Source organism: Lingula anatina, chromosome 2, assembly GCF_051362555.1.
Source record: "Lingula anatina isolate TDL-2025a chromosome 2, LinAna3.0, whole genome shotgun sequence".
NCBI lineage: Eukaryota > Metazoa > Brachiopoda > Lingulata > Lingulida > Lingulidae > Lingula > Lingula anatina.
This window is the reverse complement of record NC_141768.1, coordinates 28940334-28961429: the sequence shown is the minus strand read 5'-3', so window position 1 is coordinate 28961429 and position 21096 is coordinate 28940334. Positions and strand designations below refer to the sequence as shown.

General features: G+C 34.3%; 1 protein-coding gene across 6 annotated transcripts in view; it reads left to right on the top strand.

Moving 5' to 3' along the window:
• LOC106157607 (protein FAM149B1) overlaps positions 1 to 21096 on the top strand; it is a 50467-nt gene that overhangs the window by 15118 nt on the left and 14253 nt on the right. For 5 of the 6 annotated variants that reach the window (XM_013533322.2, XM_013533321.2, XM_013533319.2 and 2 more), the window contains one exon: positions 19309 to 19413. In XM_013533322.2, the coding sequence (XP_013388776.2) occupies positions 19309 to 19413 (105 nt within the window). Of the gene's footprint in view, positions 1 to 13768; positions 15138 to 19308; positions 19414 to 21096 lie in introns of those variants that run through there. The other variant, XM_024076864.2, reaches the window with a different exon arrangement.

Sequence of the window (21096 nt, the reverse complement as noted above, 5' to 3'; positions counted from 1 at the left end):
CCCGGGGCACTGCCAGTACAATACCACTGAAGGCTGTCCCTCATAGCAAGTTTATACTTCTCTCTGGATCGTAACTATATGTAACAATACATGGGCAAATAACTCAGGCCATACAAAGTCATGAGAATATTGTACGTGGAGTCTGCTTGGTACCTACCACATATGTGTTACAAAAATGGACACTTACTTGAAGACTTGTTTTAAAGACTTTTTATAAAAACTTAATGCGTGCATATGTGCATAATATTCTCTGGCCTTACATATTTATCCCCTGAAATTGAATCAAATTTAAAAGTGATATGCCATAAGTACATGGTATAGCAAGAATTCTTTAATAACAATAAAAGAGTTATTTAGTATAATACAAATACTTCCGCAAAGTGCTATCACACATAAACTTGAAACAGTATTGTTCTAAAATAATCATGTTTGATCCACTAGACAACCTATAAGTTAACTTAATTGTGGGTTTTTTTATTGTCTGAAGTACAGCACATGAGACATATTTGTAGACACCCTCCTCCCTTCCTCCTGCAAGAACCATCCTTCTGTGCCACAGATATAAATGTATTTTAGATAAAACTGGATGTCAGATGATATGAGACCTCTAACTAGTTTGTCCAGGTACACTGGAATACACCTGTAGATATCGTCTATCCAGCAGCCCAGATCAGATATAGGAAAGCCCAATAACTTTCATCTTGGAGTTTGCAACTGTACTGAACTGATAAAAGAGTGTCTGTGTTGTTCTGATTGATAAGATGCTCCTCCCATAAAATATCCTGATTAAGCAATAAGATAAACATGTTAGACGCCGCTTTAATACAGGCATATCAATTTTAGGTTATCGCCTCAGTTTTGATTTCTTGCCAGTATATGATATGAGAGACTATGTTTTAAAATGTCAGGGTGTTCCCTTGGTGGCTAAAGTTAAATTGAGCCCTGCCAAAATGTGCGACAAATAAAACATAAAAACTTTTTTTGTTGTGTATGGACAGCATGATCTAGCTAAATCAAAATTGGCCTTTAAGGGAAATGGTAAAAAAAAGGCAAAAAAATTCTATACAAGAGTCCTCATAACAAATTTAACCTCTCCTCACTGAAATAAAGATGTCACAAGTGATTGTCCCTATGCTTCCAGCCAGTGTTCATGGGATGAATGCCACTTGTAGCATAAAAATGGCACAAAAATAGTTTTTACAGTTGTACCTCCGCTAAGGAGGTTATGTTTTTATCTCCATTTGTCTATTTGTTTGTCACCAGCCCAACTCAATATGTTGTGGATGGATTCTGATGAAATTTTTAGAAAAGGTCACAAATGGGCTAACTAAAAAGTTTTCAGATTTTGGTGATGATCCATTCACTAATTAACTGAATGCCAATTTTTTTTTTATTTTTTTGTATGTCTGGGCGGTGGTGTTGGTGGGGGTCTCACTGAGCGCTTTTCTAGTTTCATACGGAATAATATATACATTAGCCTTAACTTGACATCGTTCTCTTACAGTTACTCTCTGACTGATTTTTTGTTTTTGTTTAAATGTCTTTTTAATATAACAAAACTCTTAGTGTTAAAAAAATATCTGACAGTCTTTAGCTTTGAATAAACAAGTAGGATTGAGCTATGATTTTATAACTGCTTTACGCTGTCATGGTAGACGAGTTTATGTACGTTTTAGATTAAAAACCACAGTGACAGGTAAAAAGGTGTGAAACTGAACACCTTGAAATAACATATCCAAAGCGTTTGTGGATTAGTCTTGACATTGCACATTATCCTAGATGAGGCTGGCATTATTTTCAAGATAATATCTTTTGTAAATAGAGAAATAGACATCTTTATGAAATACACATCGGCTCAGTGCTCAAATTCCAATTGTACATTCCAGAGAGTGTAGGAGAGTTATCTCCAAATGAAATTTTTTATTTAAATCAATGTATACAGTACTGAATCCAATGGAGGCATGCTTGTGATGTTGTAAGAAACACGTCTATCACTTTTTTTTTCATGTCAAATGCCAGCTCTGCACTTGTGTTCTTTAGTGTTAGGACTTTAATCTTAGAAGTAGGCTGGTTTCTAGGGAAAGGTGGCACACGACTCAATCTTTGGGAGGGGTAACTTAGATATCAAGCAGCATAGGATTCATTATATTTACTTAGGTTAAATGACTTCTATTTGCAGCCTTTTTTCTTGAATAGTCTGATAAAAGACATAATTATCAATGAGGCGAAACAACTAGGAATTATAAAGGAGTGTCATCTTGATTAGAATGGTGTTTATCCTTCAAATGAAAATATATGAGTAGAAAATAATTTTCAAAGTACATTATGATAAATGATAGGTTGTTATTTATTATAATGAAAATATGGGCTTTGAGAAATTAGACAGTATGGGGAAAAGCACATCCTAATGCTGTCTCAACCAAAAACACAATCAGCATATGTCTGTTTTATGCTCTCCTACTGCAATCTGCAATTCTATACAATACAGATATATGCACTATGTTGCAATTATAGAAAAAAAAAAAATATATATATATATAGGCCCTATACAGAAGAAATTTATGTTTGAATTTGCAAGATGACACTTTTCTCATAGTAATGTTTTTATCCTTCAGCAAGGCAGATTTTTAACAAAGTAAAAACTAACCTTTGAATTCTAAGAAATTTGTCCACTGAAAGTAAAAATCTGTCTTTGGCAACTTTTATTTCAGTTATTTGTCTCAATATGTACAAGACGTGTTCAAACTAGTTACTTTTCTCTTGATACATTCTTCTCCTGGAATGGAGAATCCATTTTTCTTGCCAATTAAGCACTTTATGTTGCAATGAATAAAAGCTTATTGTTATGCAATTGTTTTGATTATAATCGCCAGCTAAGTCATTTCCCAGGTACGATAGCTTTACTTTGATTTTTTGTATTTGATGATGATTTGAATACACATAAAATGTGCTTTATAATCCGAAACAAAACAAAAAAATTACAAAGATACATTTTTGCTTTGTTTGGCAATAGGGATAATGTGGCTAGAAGGATCAGCCACCTGATGTGTCATCAGAATAGTACCACGTGAAGGAGTTTTGATTAGTATGAGCAAACCCATTTAGCCATGGAGCAATTATTGAAGGTGGAGCTTCGTTTGCACATGCATGAAAATTTTATTTTGGATATTTACATGAACGTTATGTAAATGACAATATAAATGTTGGTCATTGTGCCTTTTTTCTCTCTATTCTTTTTTCCCCTAGAAATATTGATGGTTATTTCTGGGTATTCTAATTAAACTGCTGCTAATTGTGCACTTGAAAAGCCTCCTGTAGTTCATTAGCTTCTTTTGTTGACTTGTGTTTTGATGGTTTCCATCCTTGGGATAGCTGTGTCAACCCGACAAACTGAGACAAAGGGAATATGAGGGGATCACTTTAGGGGGGCATGCAGTTGGGGCCTGGCAAGGGGTGGGTGGCAACTTAAATGTGTTTAGGTTGGAGTAGAGTTAAATTTGTACACTTAGCAGGAATTTGACAAAGGCGAAATAAAAGAGTCCCTGAAGGAATCTGTTTTAGAGGAGTGAAATATAATGCAATCTGATAAACAAGTACTTCCAAGATTATACAAGTGCTAGATGTTATATCATCTTGATATTATTGGTATTAAATCAGGCACAATGGGAAATGACCATGGCTATTAAATTTGTTAATCTGGGATAAGTGACGGCAGCCCGATAAGTAGCTGCACATTCTCAGGGCAAGCTTGGATGAATTAAATGCTTTATTCATCTCAGGGAAGGAACAGGTAGAAGGAAGGAATGGGATATTGAAGAAGATGATTCAGATAATGTTGATATATTTTGGATTTTAGAGACTGGTGATTGACATAAAAAATAAAATGAAAGCGAACATTGAAAAGATATCCATTTTGGGTAGGGGACTAATATGTACTACCCATGCATTTAAGGTATAAAAAGATTAAAAAATTTATTACATCTTTTCTGCACATATCAAATCACTGTTCCATATAAAGTAACTTGTCATGTTGGTTGCATCACTTTACTATTGTATAAGTCAGAAATGTATGCCATGTTAATGAATTGATTTCTCTTTCTCGTGTCACAGAAGTGATAATTAAATTACCAAGCAAAATTTTCTGCTGCAGCATTTTAAACAAAATTTCATTATTTTGCTTGGTCTGATTTGTTGACATTCTAGAATATCTGAAAACCAGACATATATAATCTATATGCATAACAAACCTATTCTTTATACCTGCCATTCAATAATACTCAAAATATTTTATTCTAATCCATTCTAGTACAGGGGCGGATTCAGAGCTATTTACTGACAGTCTTCCAAATTATCTTTGTTGATTCATCCTCCAATTTTGACCATCTTCCAACAGAAAAAATTAGATACCCGTCAATGTAAACTTGAAAATCTGACCGTCTTCTGGAAGACCCAGAAGATGGCCTAAATCCGCCCCTGCTAGTATCAGTATCTCATTTTGAAGGGGAAGTACAAATACAACACATTTCTATTTTTAATCTGATACACAAAGGGTTGATCCCCATAAGCAATGAGTGAAAAACCTTCATTTGTCCCCTCCCCCCCCCCCCCCAAACTACCTGCCTCAAGGTCTCCAACAAAGCTGACACTCTTGCCAGACAAAGGAGATGTCATCGAGGCTGCTTGAGAAACTCCTTGGTGTAACATCTAGCCTCTTTGGTAACATGAACTATTTCTAAAAATAAAAAGATTCAATATTCGCTTGGCGGGAAAACAGACTTGATTACCAAATCATTGGGGGTTTATTTCTCATTTCTTATCTTCAGACAGCTACAATGTTTAGTTTTGATTTTCAATTTTTTATAAGAGGGCTCTCAGATCACTTCTCCCCCCCCCCCCCCCCACCCCAAATCAAAGTATTTTGCATTATTAAAGTAAAACAAAATATATACCTTTCATTTTCTGAATTTGTAATATCTTTAAAGTTAAAGTTATTAACTGTAAAGAAATACAACACAGTATATTGTTCTTCTAGTAAATTGCTTTCTATATCAGTGTATTTATTTCATTGGTATTTCTGTTCTGTTTTGAATATTAATGATTTTTTTCTGGCTCATTCAATCAAAAACTTACTGTGGATAAACATACTGTAGCCTGCATAAAAACTCATGTTGAACCAAGTATGTATAACTTCCTTCCAATCCATCTTTGTTATGAAAGCATTTTATGCAATATGCTGTTGTAATGTCTGTGGATTGTTACACGCCATAGCTATTGAGTAGGAATATGACATGGCATTTTGAAAGGAAGCGTGGCATCTAATGATGTCTATAAAACTAAGTTAACAGCAGTGTCACACTGATATTACTGACACTGTTGACAGAGTTCATTACTTTGTAACAAATAGCATGTATACAATATGTTTCTTTATGTGTTATTAATGAAGAAATACAAATTGAAGCACCGAAAGCCAACATTTTTCTGTTTATTTTTTTATTATTATTTTGGTTGTTGCTATTGTGTTTCTTTTCCAGACTTGGTAATTTTCAATTTAATAATGATTAAAAATTATTATAACATAGTCATATATGACTATAAGTTGTATTCAGAAGAAGACAGAATTTCTCAATAGGATTTCCCCACTTTACAGTATAAAATAAAATTCAAGAGCCAACAGCACTGTATCACATTGTTTCTTTTATACATTAATAACAATGATAGAGTATACAATTTTGCAAATGGAAAAAGAATGCTCAGGATATTGCCAGTGGAAAGTCAGCTTCCTGTTGTGTTGAAATCTGAGCCCTGGGCATCTCAGCATCTGATTGAACTTTCCCAGAGTGTGATTCCATTTGGAAATAAAAAAGAGATTGTGTGACCAAAATCTCAGGATGCATAGATGATACGTTCTGATAGCACTCTTTTGGCCTAGCACATACTAGCACTGTACTTGTATATATGAGATGAAGTATAATTTTAAAATGTGGACACCATTATTGGCCTGGTTCAGCCCATTTCCTCCTAGTATATATAAATGTCAACACACAGGATGTAGCCCATGCTTTTGTTCCAGCTCTGTTCTTAGTTGAAAGACCAGTGTGTTTCTTCCATGGTGATTTTCATAGGAAAAGGAATTTACAAAATCATTGTGGGAATATTGGTTCAGATATTTCAATGTTTTTTTTTTCTCTCTCTCTGTATGTAAGGTCAATATAACCACACTGTTTACAAGGACACTATTGCTCACAATGTTTTTTGCATGATCAGGTTCCTTGAATGATAACTGAGGAATTGAGCTCATTGTATTTGTTGAGAGTTTCCAAGTTATACTTGCCAATGTATTTATAATGAAGCGCTGTGACAGGTGAAAATTTTCTCTTGAATACACTCTTTATCGTGATGTAGAAACAACAATGGCTCTGAAGTATCAGGGATACATAATACTGACACCTGCCTTTGTCCAATTTCCTGGATTATTATACATTGAAAATGCTGTGTTTATTTAATATCTTGAGCTGTTAATATTCTCTTTAAAAAATATACTGATCCAGAAAATTCATGCTTTGTGGCATTTCAATTTAAAAAGACACCATTTCCAGATCGTGCAGACTCCTCTCAGCAAATGAAGGACTTAGAGATCATATTAAAGGAGGATATCAGTTTTCAAGTCCTACTGCCATGGAGATATGACAAAATCAATGATATTCCGATTGCTTTATTGCAAGTTCATTACTTTAGAGATTCATGAGAATACAATTAAGGACTTTTACAAGGTGTCTTTGCAGTGCTGTCTGTTTTAAATGCACATGTCCTCAATGATACGACATTTTAGGAAGAAGATTGCACTAACTCTGACAATTTTGCATAAAAACAATATACATCTGTATATGATCAAGGTGATGATGGTGATGATGAAGATGATGATGACAGTCACTCAGAGTACTGTCCTTCATTAGTCTCTCAAATGAATGAGATTCTGGGGAAGAATCCCCTTGGAGATAGATCGATCCAAAGTTAGTACGATAGGCTCTGGGAATGGTCCATTTGTGATCACCATTTTAGCACTGAGGAGTTGCCCTTAATTGTTACAGAAACGTGGTCCATATATCAGTAAAAAGAAAAAAAAAACAGTTTGTCTTTCATGATAGTTCATGAAAGTAATGAATATTTGAACATGTAATGTATGTAGTGCATGCTGCAAGCACGGATTGCCTGCCATATTGACTTCTACGTAGGGGGGGGGTTAATAATTGCCACTGCTCTTAATTTGTGTTGCTGTACAAGCAGTGACAATTTCTTGTCATGCAGCCTGCTAATTGGATGGCTTGTTAGCACTGGCTTTAAAGTGAAAAACAATTTTAGAGACCTGAGGCAAAATGCAGCAGCAATTTACATTTTAGACCAATGATATCCAAGTGCTCTGCTGTTCCTTGCACACCAAGATGCTGTCTGTAGAGAATGAAAAATAGCATGGATTCCTTGTCATAGTTCCTTCTGGATATATTGTTTGTATTTTGTATGTGATACAGAGAGGAAGGACCTGTGTTCATCGACAGCATTAAAGAATCACCACAAGTGGGTAAGATAGAAACTGCTGGATTTCTTGAAATTTTAAGAGGAAAATGCAAGGGAGACTTGACACTTGGATAAAGAATGATGGAGGAATCGTTGTGCTTGTTTTTCTATAGTTTGGTCAGATGAGGAATTTTTTTCGATTGCAAGAAATCAAATGTTCAGCAAACTGTAGCAGCAGAGTGATTAATGCCATCCGAAATAAGAATTCCTTTTATTAAAAAGATTGATTTTATCAATATAAAACAAAACAAAAAAAATGACATTTAAAGTGACATTCAGGAGCGGCACAGAAAACGATGTTCAGCAATACAGTATGATCATCAACATAAACCTCTCACTTTAGTGGTGAAAAGTTGGCTGTGTTGTTTAGGTCGTTGTACTCTCCAGGGATAGTCACTTGCAGGAAACTCCCCAGGGTCTGCCTGCTAGCAACTGATAAAGCAGCATCATTTAGAAGGCATTATTAAAAACACTGACAATCCAAATGCATTATGCATTCGGTCTCATGAGTTTTCTGCTATGTCATTGATCAATTAGGATTATTCGGGGTTTTTTTCAAATTGTCTTTATTATCTGTGGTCGATATAGATGAGTCAGTAAAATAAGGAGACTGTGCATAGGCTAGTTTTCTTTTGTTTCATTTATTATATTTAGTATTGTGTGTGGGGGCGAACTGCCTTGCACATGTGTTATAATGTGATGATAGAAGTCTTCAAGAGGTAAATATATTACAAAATTGTCTCAAGGCAAAACATTTCCTGTGTTTCTGAGAAAACCCAGGATTGTAATACTGTAGGACAAGAATCTTTTTGTTCTTGTGTAGAAATGATGAAAAAATTCATAATTTGGAGTTATTTTTGTGACAGTCCTTCAGTCATGATGATACTACAATAGAAGTCAGTTGCAGCATGGATGAATTTTTATCCACTGGGAATCATCCAGTTAGAGCTGCTGTCAGCTACAAAATAGAAACCTTTGGGCATAATTATAGTCAAAAATATTTGCATATATTTAAAGGCACTATTTTAAAAATGGACTGTTGGTAAGAGATGCTGCTTTAGAACGCTAGATGAAAGGTAAAATGTCATTTATGGGGAGAGGAAATATTACTGGACTTGGCTTTGGTAAATTTACCATTTCATTGGAGGAATTTAGACTTCTTTTGTCCAGAATGTATTGACAATTAGAAACAAGGATGAACACAGTCAAGCACAAAGAGTTGTTCAAAAATTTGGTGGAAAACTGATGAAAAAGAAATAAATCGGATGTTCACAAAATGAAAAATGACAGTTCCATTACCTGATAATGTTATTCAACACCCAGTCCGTGTAGGGGTCATTGTTTTTGTTTCCTGAGAGCAAGTTTCTCCCTTGTTATCGGGGTGTGTTTGCAGTGTTGTTACAACAGGAGGGACAAGCAGCCCATTTTACCATCTTTCAAAGTCAAAACTTTGGAGCCTGGACAAAAACTGAGCAGTGATGTTTAAAAATCTCCAGTTATGGAGAAAGTGAATACTGTGGAATATAGGTTTACTTGCTGGTGTTTTCTTGTTCTGACGTTATTGCTGCAGAAAGAATGACAATACCACGTAAGAATTCTTCCATAGGTTCTGCAGTTTTAGAGGACAGTTTGATCATCATAGGGTAAGTTTGAATTGAAAGAAATTGCTGTTGTATCTTTTTGTGCTATATTGGCATGCATTGTGAATCATTAATGACATTAACATTTAAAAAAATAAACCAGCTCCATGAAATTCAAAATGAAAGTCAAGATTCAAAGAAAACATTATTTCTTCAGTAATATCCTAATGAATTTTTTTTTTTTTTTTTTTTTTTTTTTTGCAAATTATTCAATTTTGTTCTGTTTGAATAGGCAACATAAATGATGGAGGGTTGTTCAACAGAAAAAAAAAGCTTAAAGCTTTTTATATCTGGTACATGGTCATTCTCAGCTGCTTTAGGTGGGACATGCATGGACACATCTGCAAAAAATGGAAACAAATTATTTTATCTACTACCTTTGTGTGTGTGTGTGTGTGCGTGTGTGTGTGTGTGTGTGCGTGCGTTTAAGTTACCACTGGAGGGCATTTCAACTGCTTTGAATTTATTATTTAACTGTAGAGATCTGAAAGATTCTGGGATAAGTTTTTCTATTGTTGGAGCGCATTTGCATTGGCTAGACATCGTCTTCCTCCTTTACCTCCAAGGCAGACCTACAATATTGTGCAGATAATGACATTACATTAATATTGTTGTCTCAGAGCATGATATTCTGTGGAAAACAGTCAGTTTCACTACTGGGAGTATGCTAAGTTTTTACTGTTGGAATTAATGTTTTTTTTTTCCTTGGCTACAAATCCTAGGGCGTGACTAATGCCATTGTCACTTTGAGGGGGAGAAAAACAACAGATTCAGAGATGAAAGAATCCACATTGTTTCTTTGTAGCAAATAGATTTGTGTTTAGTGGAAAAAAAATTGATCTGGCATTTGATCTGATTAATGAAATAAGACATCAGCAAACAGAAGCGTTACATAGAGCTAACAGTCAAACACTCAGGCAAGAATACTGTATGTTATTTTAGAGGGGTGGTTACGTAGATTAAAAAGACTTAGCACGGAGTAAAGTGACAGCAAATGTTTGGTCATAAGAAACCCAAGGAGGTTTTATTTCATTTTCTGGAGACATGCTTATACAGCCAACATTGCAGAGAGGCATAATAGCACTGCAAGTTACTGTAGTACAGGGTTTAAGATGCTTTTGTATGGATTTATAGCTGGGATAGGTCAATTAAATAAAGGAAGATATATCAGTGTTGTCAAAAAAAGATGAAGACACAAAGGAAAACGTCAGCGCTTCACATTGCGCTTTGCAGGGGTACAAATTCTGATTCTTTTTCATTATTTACCATGTAAATTTACTTTTCCAACTCTAGAAGTTACCCAGGGGTGTATTATCATCTCATCTTATCGTGAAAATCAAAATTATTTTGCTGGTACAAGAGTACCTTAATGTACAACTACATTGGCAGTACTCTAACTTTTATAAGGATTGCTTAAAGGGAGTTTACTTTACCAGAGATACAGGGTAGAGGTTTATGCAACAGAGATACAGGGTAGAGGTTTATGCAATCTATGTTAGAGATGAAATGTCTCAATTTATAAGATCAAAGTGGATATTTTGATTCATCTAGTTGTAGTTTTAAACAGGTATAGAATGAAAGTTAAATCACATTCTGAATTCTCATGAACAGATGGTGTGGTCTCTGGTACTCTTGTCTATATCTCATAGACTTCCTCATCAGCTGCCTCTTTGAAGTGAATTAAGTGTCATTTTCATCTTGATGATAGGTGTTTATCTCATTTCTTTAAAAAAAAAACGTCTTTTTTTAAAGACTACATAGCTTAGTGTGTCCTGATAAAAGGTTGTATGTATTTGAAATTGGCAACCTGAATAAAATCTGATTTCATTTTGAATAGGAAATTTATATTGCATTGTATCCAAGTTTTCTACCAAGCAAATCCTTCATTGCCACTGTATCAACAAAATATGTTACAATGACAATAATAGAAAATGTGATTGTGCCAAACATACAATGGTAGGTTCATATTTCTCTGTTTTTTTCATACATCATGATGAAAAACAAGGATGTTTCCTTTTCCATGGGAGTTAGCTAATGACAAGGGCATGATTAAAAAGGATCAAATTCGTTGACATTTCCAAATTGGCCTGCAGTTTCCATGGTTCTATTATTTTATAGGAAGTCTTATCATTCAGTTCAACTTATGGGTAGACAGAAGTTGCATTATTTTGTAAATGATACTAGCTTGTCTATTAATCTTTTCAACCCTGCTCAAACACACAGGATTGTTTGATGTAACCTTTGAATGATTAGTTCATGCATTAAATTGGAAAACCTTTTACAATTTTTTGCATTAAAAAAAATGTTGATTATTGCATTCTGTAACATTGATCTGAAAGAGGCTAATGGTGCTGGTAAATTGTAGCACGATCATTAATGGTATGATATAATATGCAATATATATATATATAAAGGTATAGCATATAATATGTAGGTTTATATATAAAGGTATAGCATATAAGATATAGGTTTGTGTAGCTTTGGGTGTATTTTTGGAACACCTGTCATGTATCACCTATGTTTTCAACTGAATATGAGTAAAATGTTGCAGTTTTTTTTGTCAAAAATGGACTACAGTAACTACGCTTTGGCTATCAACCAAATAAAAAAGGATGCAGAATTTTTTACTTCATACTACATATGTGGCAGATTTCTGAAGTTATATAAATTAAATAGATGTTATATTTTATTGGCCAGATCTGCCATACATTGATCACACTTTAATGTCAAGAGAGCTTTTTAAGATAAATTTTTCAAGTTGAAAAGATGGTTGATGGTTCTCTTTTTGTCTATCTGTGGTATTATAAGTTGTCATTGTGTGAATTTTATTATTAAAATACATAATGATGAATAAATGTAAAGGTGAATGCCTAGACTACAAAGGCAGGATTTTTGCTTAAAAAGATACAAGAAATGGTCCTTAAAACTAACACTTTGCTTTTTGAAAAAAAATATATAGATTTGATAGAATTGTATTTGGAACAAGACCACCATGTGGCTTGCATGAAAAAAAAAAGACAAATAGGTATTTGATAGTTTATTGTCAACGGATCTCCAGGGTCACCAACTTTGTCTTCAAAACAGAGATAACAGTGTAAGGTAGCAGCATTAAAGGAGCCGCCCTTTGATAGCAACAAGATGACCTTTCTTCTTGTATTCAACGCTTGTTAAACTGCCATTATAGCATCAACAGCAGTGTATAGTTGAGCGATTTAAAGCCCTGGTCATGATTTAAGTCAGCAGATACCACACACTCCATTTGCTGATAAAGAAAAATAATTTCATTACACCTTTGAACTGGCTTTTAATCTCGTCATCTCTTACAACTAGGCAGCAAGACTGATAAGCAGCATAGTTACTATACAGCTTTCTCTCACCACACAAATTTCAATGCCTGTCACGAAGTGCAGGGCCAGAAACTTTATGACCAGTCATTAGACTGTGGGTCAACTCTCCAGATTGCATGGCCAGCGACCAGCCCAGCGCTGTTCTACAGGCTGTAGACTCCCAGACTGACCAAAGGCAGCAGTGACCCAATGACTTTTATATTTGTGTCAAATGTTTTTTGATTTTTTTTTTTTTTTTGGGGGGGGGGGGTTGGAGGGTGTCAATTTTTTATATATCAGTGTTTCTCTTGTTCATTGTATCTTTCCTTTAAGAATATTGAAATGTCATTATTGAGTTTTTTTTTGCTTTAGTGATAAAATAACTTATTGCACCTCTTTCAATATATTGCATTTTCTTGCTCTCACTTGCACCCCACTTGGAGTTCTAGTATTTCTGGGATCTCAGCATTTTAGGCAGTTCCATAAAATATAGTGAAATATGAAACTGACCACTTATTGTTATTTTTTCTTTGAAGACCATATGGGTCAAATAATTTGTGAACTCTCCACATTTTTACCACATCTGTTGGCTGTTTATTTTATTGGCAGCTAGAGCTCATTATTCATTGCTGAAAACAAAGCCATTCTGGACAGTGCTTTTTTAACAAACAGTTTTGTACAATTCTTTTTTGGCAGCTAAAAATTCATTCAGTTTCAATTGGCAGGTTTTTTATTTCTAATTTAATGTGGAAGGGGGGAAATTGTGTGGCAGTGGTTTCTTAATTATATTATGCATAACTTTTTTGTGTTTTCAACTCTCTGAAAATTTCTCTTATTCATTGAGAATATTAACATTAGCTGCAATCTTACATTTGTTACCTTTCTTTTTATTTCTAAGCATTGTTAAATTAAAAATAAAAATATGCTTAATGAATAAATTGAGGGGGGATGTAGCCCAACTTATCTCCCTTTACTAAAAGCTACTGCTGCTAAATCTGAAATCTTGACTATAGTATAGCAAGGACAAGATGCCAGTGCCATTTGAAAATTCTTACTTCATTAATTCAAGAATTCATTACCATAATCAAAGAGGAACAATCACCAAGTGTAGTAATTAATCGGGTTCTCAAAGATAGTGTACATAGTACCACATATTACATATTCCCTCGTGTGTGCTGTGGGATCTCCTGGCTGGCCTAACCAATCACATGCCATGTTTGCAAATTCAACTGTACACACAAGGCTGTTCTAGGCTTGTTTAAGCACATTTTCATTAATACACAGAACTGGGACCTATAGTGTTGCTGTGGGCTGCTAAGCATATACCTACTATAAAGAACAGCGGCATGGGCTCTTTCTCCAGTGAGCAGTGTGTGTTTGTAACAAGTCGATTCTCTAAGAAAGTGATGAGTTGACATTGCGTGAGGAGAGCATTGTTGGCAAAACCGTACCAACATTTGTGTGTTTACATCAGAAGATTGGTGTTTGCGGCTAAGGACCTCTGGTGCCTGACCTTATCAAGGAAAGACTAAAGGCAGTTTGGTGGATTAGGATATGTGAAGTTTTCTCTGACGAATACAAAAATTGGATGATAATGTGTGATTGTACCAGAAAAGAAACTATTATCTCAGGGTTTATATAAGCTAGAGAGGCAGGAAAGCGTGTACTTGAAAAAGTTGCTTTGAAAGAAGTTGCTTGAAGCAAGCATGTAGAGTGTATGTATATATGATAAGCCGGCAGCTTTTTCTTCTACTCGTGCTGAGGCAGTTCCATTCATAGCAGTTTTGCTGGCGAAAGGATATATTTGCATGGTAACTTTAATCTGGCAGCTTTTGTGATACTATGGATGAAGAGATGTCTGAGCAGTCAACTGACATTTGAGGACTTTCTCTTTAAAATCTGTGGGACTGACAGTGTTACAGATACAGGCAAGGGAAAGGAGTGTTGAATTACTACTGGCAGCATGATGGCAGAAATTGCGTTCCTGAACAAAGTGTTCCTGAACAAAGAGTACCTCTGGCGTTTGATGGTGAATTTAGGCATGCAGTCGAGGGATAAATTATAGGATTTTTTTCTCATGGGCTGACGGTGGTTGGTTGTCTCAGGTTTTGTTGTTGAGCAGTTTCGTCTTGTCTCACTTATGAATAGAGTAAAGTGAATCTTCATAATTTTGACAGATATCTTGCATTAAATCTCAGGGCAAAGGATAATTTGTAAGGAGATTGTCTTAAAAAAACAAGTCAATAGCTGGAATTTTTGTTACAAGTGACTTACCAGTACTTGACAAAAACAAACTGAATATGAAAAACAGAGTTCCCAGGGAAACAGACCAAAAATAAACAAAAACAAGAGCATGAGGGCCGGAGGACACGCCATATGGAAAAGCTCAAGATTTCAGGGATTTTGTAGTCAGTTGTCATGATGAGCGTCATCAAGTTGCAATATTCACATGCCCAAAGTGGGCACAGTTCTGTGTGTGCATGAAGTGGCAGTTCTCTGGGAAAGAGTTGGTTCACATGTCACAGGCGCGCGATGATTTGGGAGGACTTCTTGTTTGTGTTGGAACACGTGTTTCCAGCAACTTGAAGAATGATGACAGGTAAAAAAAAATAGGGTAAAACTAGAATAGAAACACTTTGATTTTTTTGAAAATCTTTTTTTTCTTCTGTCAATTAAGTTTAGAGATATATTTCATAGAAAAATATATTGATAACCCTCGTGGCAAGGTCTTCAAGAAGCATTGTCAGTTTTTTTTAATATTTCCAACAAAGAAAATCTGAAATAACATACATATGTACTTAAGTGATTTTCGTGACTCCTTATATGTACTGCATTGAGGTTTGATACTCAGCAATAAAAATTGTCAAAGAAAGTCTATTAAGATGCTGTTGGTACTACCTGACGGAGTCCTTATATTCTAAGGGTTTATTGTTCTGAGGGTTCATTATTCGGTAGATTGTAGGAGCCAAAGGGATAAGGGTTAAAACTATAAGTTTGTGCTTGGAATATTGTTTTAGAAAACAATATAATAGCGACACAAAACATGGTAAAGTCATGCTGTTGGGAGTAATAGGCTGTAATTTGACATAACTTCAGAAAACATCCAGTAAAATATCTATGGATAAATTCTGTCAGCTTTTATTTGTTGCCAAAACGCACTCGCTAGTCAGTCATTATTTCTGACCCAGCTCCCCTTCAAATCTCATGAGATTTTAGTTGATTTTGCGCTAGTTGACAAAAGTTGAATGTTGCATGACTTTATGCCATCTCAGATGATTCCCAATGACCTGCCCACATGCGTACTTATAAAATTCCATTATATCCCCATGACCTCTATGGAAGTTGTGTCAGTTGATTTTCATATTCCGTGATAGGCCATTTTCAATCTGACCCTCTTAACAATATGATTTATATCAATGACATTGGTATGCAGGTTTAAGTACAAGTTGAGTATCAGCATTGCTCTGCATAATTAATGAATAAATATGACATAAATTTTGGAATATATTGTTTACATTTGAACTATGCAATCAAGTTATGTAAATGTAACAGTAATAGTTACAAAATACCAGTGCTGTGTCTCCAAAGGATTAAACTAATCAGTGGGCTTAATGGAATTACAGCAATTAGCTGGGGAAAAGAAATTTCAGTCTTGAGAGATCTTTAAATTAGCTGTGTATGCATATGATCAAGATTGATATTATATTCAGAATGCAGCTGATTGACATGTAGAGCCAGAGAGCATGCGAACGTGCACTTTTGTCACGAAAAACTTAGCTTTAACACAAGAGGTATTCAGTGCTGGAAATAATTGACATGCATACAGTCAGCTACGTGTAGTATACTTGCTCTTTCTGCGGTTGGTATTTTTATAAAAGTGGCTTTTTTTCTGGTTTACATAATAAACTTATCCTCCTAGTGATTACCACAGTCATACAACAATACTGCATGGCTTTCACTCTGTGGATCAATATTCTGATCATTAAAATAAAGTTCGGCTGTCATTATGTTCAGGATAAGAACAAAAATACCAACCTGCTCTATACTCTTAGTATGTGTAGAGGTCTAATTACTCCCTACATGCAGATTGACATTTATATCATTTTTTGATATTTTTCAAGTTACTCCCCATATGCAGATTTGACATTTGTATCATTTGTTGATATTTTTCCATTTTTTCTTACAGTTATAGCTTGAAATATCAGTGTTGAGTTTGCGTATTTCTATATTCAATTAATACAAGTAAAACACAAATAACACCCATCAATTATATCAATTATAGGACTTGGAACAAGTTCTGATAATTATTATAATATTCAATTATTTAAATTCATATTTCTCTTCACAAATGACACCTGTCAGTTTACTGAGCTGTTTTCAGAAACTGTATTCAATGTCTGGGGGGATTAATCCCAGATCTGTAACTGCAAGGGAAATAATACCTTGGGGGATAATTTGCTCATCATTTGGGCATTTTAGACCAAATAAACAAGCATGGCAGTAAAGAACATACTGCAAAGGCATGAAAGATTTTTTCAGATATGGCTGCTCCTTCGTGACTTCATTTTATATATAAATCTAAGCATTTCATTACTGCTTTGAGGAAGATTCTCAGATTTTTGCTTGAAACATTTATGGATTAGGTAGCTGCAGTGCAACACTTCAAATTACAACACAAAAATTCATAAATTGGCCTTAGAAGTCTAACAAGTGCTAGAGAATTTGGAGAATTTGCTCTGATAACTCCCATGTGCTAAGTGATTCTGTTTTGACTGGAATGACCACCTGTTGGGCAGTTCTGGTCAAGGTTTTAACACAAGGGTAAGTGGACATGGGTTAAGGAGAGGGTCAAGGGTATCTAGTGCAATATGATCAATTTTAACACATTTGAATATTTTTGAAAATGGAATAGGGCTGCAGGAAGTGAACATCAGAGCCCATATGGATGCCGCATACTATGATATTTAAATTTAATATTCCAAGTTGAAGCCAAATCGATGGAAATTAAGGATGTGGAAATTAAGGATGTGGTTGACCTAACAGTAATACCACATACTGATAATTCTAAGTTTTTGGTTTTTAAAAGAATGTTTTGTTTAAGGTTTCATAAAAATAATTTTAAAGAAAAAAAAAGATGAAAAATGTACTAACTTCTCTAACATTTCAAAATCTGATTCTTGTTTGAGTAGGTTTTATAGCAGTGGTACAGGCAATTTCCTCAAAAGTAAAGGGTATCTAAATGTCCAAACAAACTTCATCAAAAACTTTTTTTCGTTGTTCATCATATATGACATGTGTTTAAGACCAACATAGGTAGACAGAGCATCAAAGCTGTACACCTGTTACAACCTTACCCAGATGCTATAATTATTTCTTCTTCAGATAAGATGTTACCTAATTCTTTGTCACTTATCCCAATAGTTGAAATTGTGTACACAGATACGCACATAGTTGCCAAATACAACGGTTGTGTGGGAAGAGAAACTCCTATAAGATTGCTGTAGGTGAAGAGGAGTAAGAAATGTGGAATCACAGCTAAGAACAATTGGGATTAAATTGATATCAGCAGTATTAATAAAATTTCTTAATTTTAATATTAATAATAGTGATATTTTATTGACCATTAAATGTTACATTCATATGCTCTTTCAACTACCATCTAATTACAGTGTTTTAACTATCCGTTATGTATGTAGGTATAAGACACACATTTAAAAGTATTGTATAAATTCAACATAACAATGATCATTCTTGTCACATGAATTTGTTTTTATGGTCAGTGTTATAGTAGATGTATGTTGACTTAAAGTTGTCATGCCTTAGTGAATACGATCATCCTGTATCTTTTATTAGAGTGCACCCTTTGAAAATTTTTTCTTCTTTTTTTTTCTTCTTCTTCTTCTTCTTATTATTGTCATTAAAAAATACATTTTTGCTTTTATTAATAGAGCTTTTCCACAGTAATTTCCCCTATGCAACTTTCCTTTTTTCTTTCACATTTTTAATATATTTATTTATTTTTGTATCTCATTAAAAAGAATAATGTGTGAAATAAAACATATTTAGTAAGAGTAGAGGTTGTAAGTAGTGCTACAAAGAGAAATTTAAAAAAGCCTGTAGGAGTGCGTAAATGCTGTTTAATGTGGCTCCTTAGCTGACATGACAGCAAGTAATAGCCAACCCCGTGTTATTTAGTTAAGAACAGATATTCAATAAGTAGCATAATTACTAAAAACATGAGTGGTAGCTATGGCATGAAGCTGTTAGGTACACTGGTCAATATTTGGAAGCTGGTTTGATAAAATGTGAGCAAAGATAGGCTGTTGACTCAACATTTGTGAATTTCTTTGGGATCACACAAGAGGCAGAACTTTCATGTTTGTTTTTTTCAAGGTGAAAGGAAGTCTCATTAAAATGTTTTGTGGTTGTGTCGAATATAATATGTGATGGATGAATTATCATGATTTGTCAGTTGGGTGAAATTGATATTGTACACAGATTAACAGAGCACATCACATATTAGAAATCTAATTATACTAGGAACATTTTAAAACTTCCAGTCTTGTTTATGTTTTTAATAAAGATATATATGTATATATGTTTTCCTCATTCCAGCCACAAATAAAATTTTAGTCTTTCATTTTTTGTATTTAGTAGTTAAGTACAATTTTGAAATATTTTATTTAACCACTTTTTAGAATGTTTTAGTTTCAGTCTCACTACAAATTTAAGATACGTATATTTATGAATTTTCTTGCTTAATTTTCCAGACGGGGAATTTCACGTGGCAGTGTAGATGTCCATCCATTACCTGAGTTTGGGCAGCAGACGCTACCTCCAGAGTTCCTGCAGACAACACAGGATGCCATATCGAAGTAAGGAAATCTCTGAGTTTTTTTTTATCACCAGAATATTTTATTACTATAGATCTCTATTTTGATGGCATTCCCATGTAGGAGGTTGTAATAAATAAGAATTATACAGATAAAGAAACAAGTTTTTTTGTAAATTGTAGAAATATGTCAAAATGTTATGAAGTCGAAATCATGCATTTTGATTCTCCTTTCTTGGTGTTTCCATTTGCCTTCTTTACACAGAACTTCAAAGAAATAGGTTTTTTATTGTTGCTTGTATACTGATGATAAAATAGTAAATTGTTTCTAAGGAGATTAAACATGATTTTATTCTATGAAATGTCACAGAACCTCACAAAGTAATTTAAATCTCCCCGAGTAACAGTTCACTTTTTTTATCTACATTGAGCTTGTTGCTAATTAATGAAATGACATACACTCAAAGAATGCAGTTATATGACTGGTTTAATGTTACTTTTGTAACTATGTACTTGAAAAGGAATGGGTAAGTCAATCTTCTGTGATTGATATGAGCATGGGAAAATGGTTCACGCAAGGCAACATTTAATGTTTGTCTAAAAACAATTTGTGACGGGTAAAGAGAGGCTGTTGTTTGAATCAATTTTATGAAGTTTGCATGTAGTTTTTGGTTGTCATTTAATTTAACACAGGTACATGTAGCAGATAAGGAAGCCATTGAAAATCTCAACAGCTTTTTAGAAAAGGATAGAAATTGGTTGAGTCCTTGTTTTAAAGGGTTTCTTTAAATTTATTTTTGACAAATGGTTATTTTTCACACACTAGTAAATATTAAAAGGTTACTGGTCACATGGGAACACCTGCTGAAACACCCAATTTAATGTGGTAAAATTTTTGTGACATTTCTCCAATTTCTGACAGCAGCACTGGCATTGAAACCAATCAACATGTCTTGCATAGTGAGAAAGGAGAAAGAATCTCTTTGTAATTTTAATGGTTTGATGACGTCAGTTCACATAAAGAATGACGTGAGTTACATGTGTGTGAACCTGAATTTTTTTCATTCTCATACTGGAGAAAAAAAAAAGGAATTTGTTCAGAATCTTATAAATTAAAGATTTGTCTGTACATTTGAATATTGTAACAATTTTCATACTTTCTGTGGTTTCACTGTCAGTTTTGATACAAAAAATCAATGCTAGTATTTGAGCAATATTAGGCTTCATGTTTTGGTTGCTAAGATTATCTTACCAAGTGAACGTAAGTGTGATACATATATATTTCCTCAATAAGTAAATTGAGGTAACTATATAAATGTTGTCTTTCTCAAAGGGAACAAAACTAACATTTCTGAACTAAATGGTTTTCATGTGTTAACATAGTACAATTTGTGTCCATTCTACAATACCATTATTCAACACCTCAAGAAGAAATACTTGTAGATGGCTTGTTCAATTAACAGAGAGCAGCTTTGTTGAAACTTTCTCAGTCTCCTTGGCTGTTAAGTCCACTGTTTGGTCAGTTTTGAAGCTATCTGTTTGCGCAACAGACTGCCTGAGTGAGCTAATCAGATTTACGCGATTGAAAACTCCTGTAGGGGTAGAATTCCACAGGTTTTATTTCAAGGTATCAGGCATGACATCAAGCACTTTTAATCCCATTCAGTGTTTAGACCCAGCTCAGTCACCAAGACTCTGAAATTTTTAAAACATCTCTCGTGCTCTG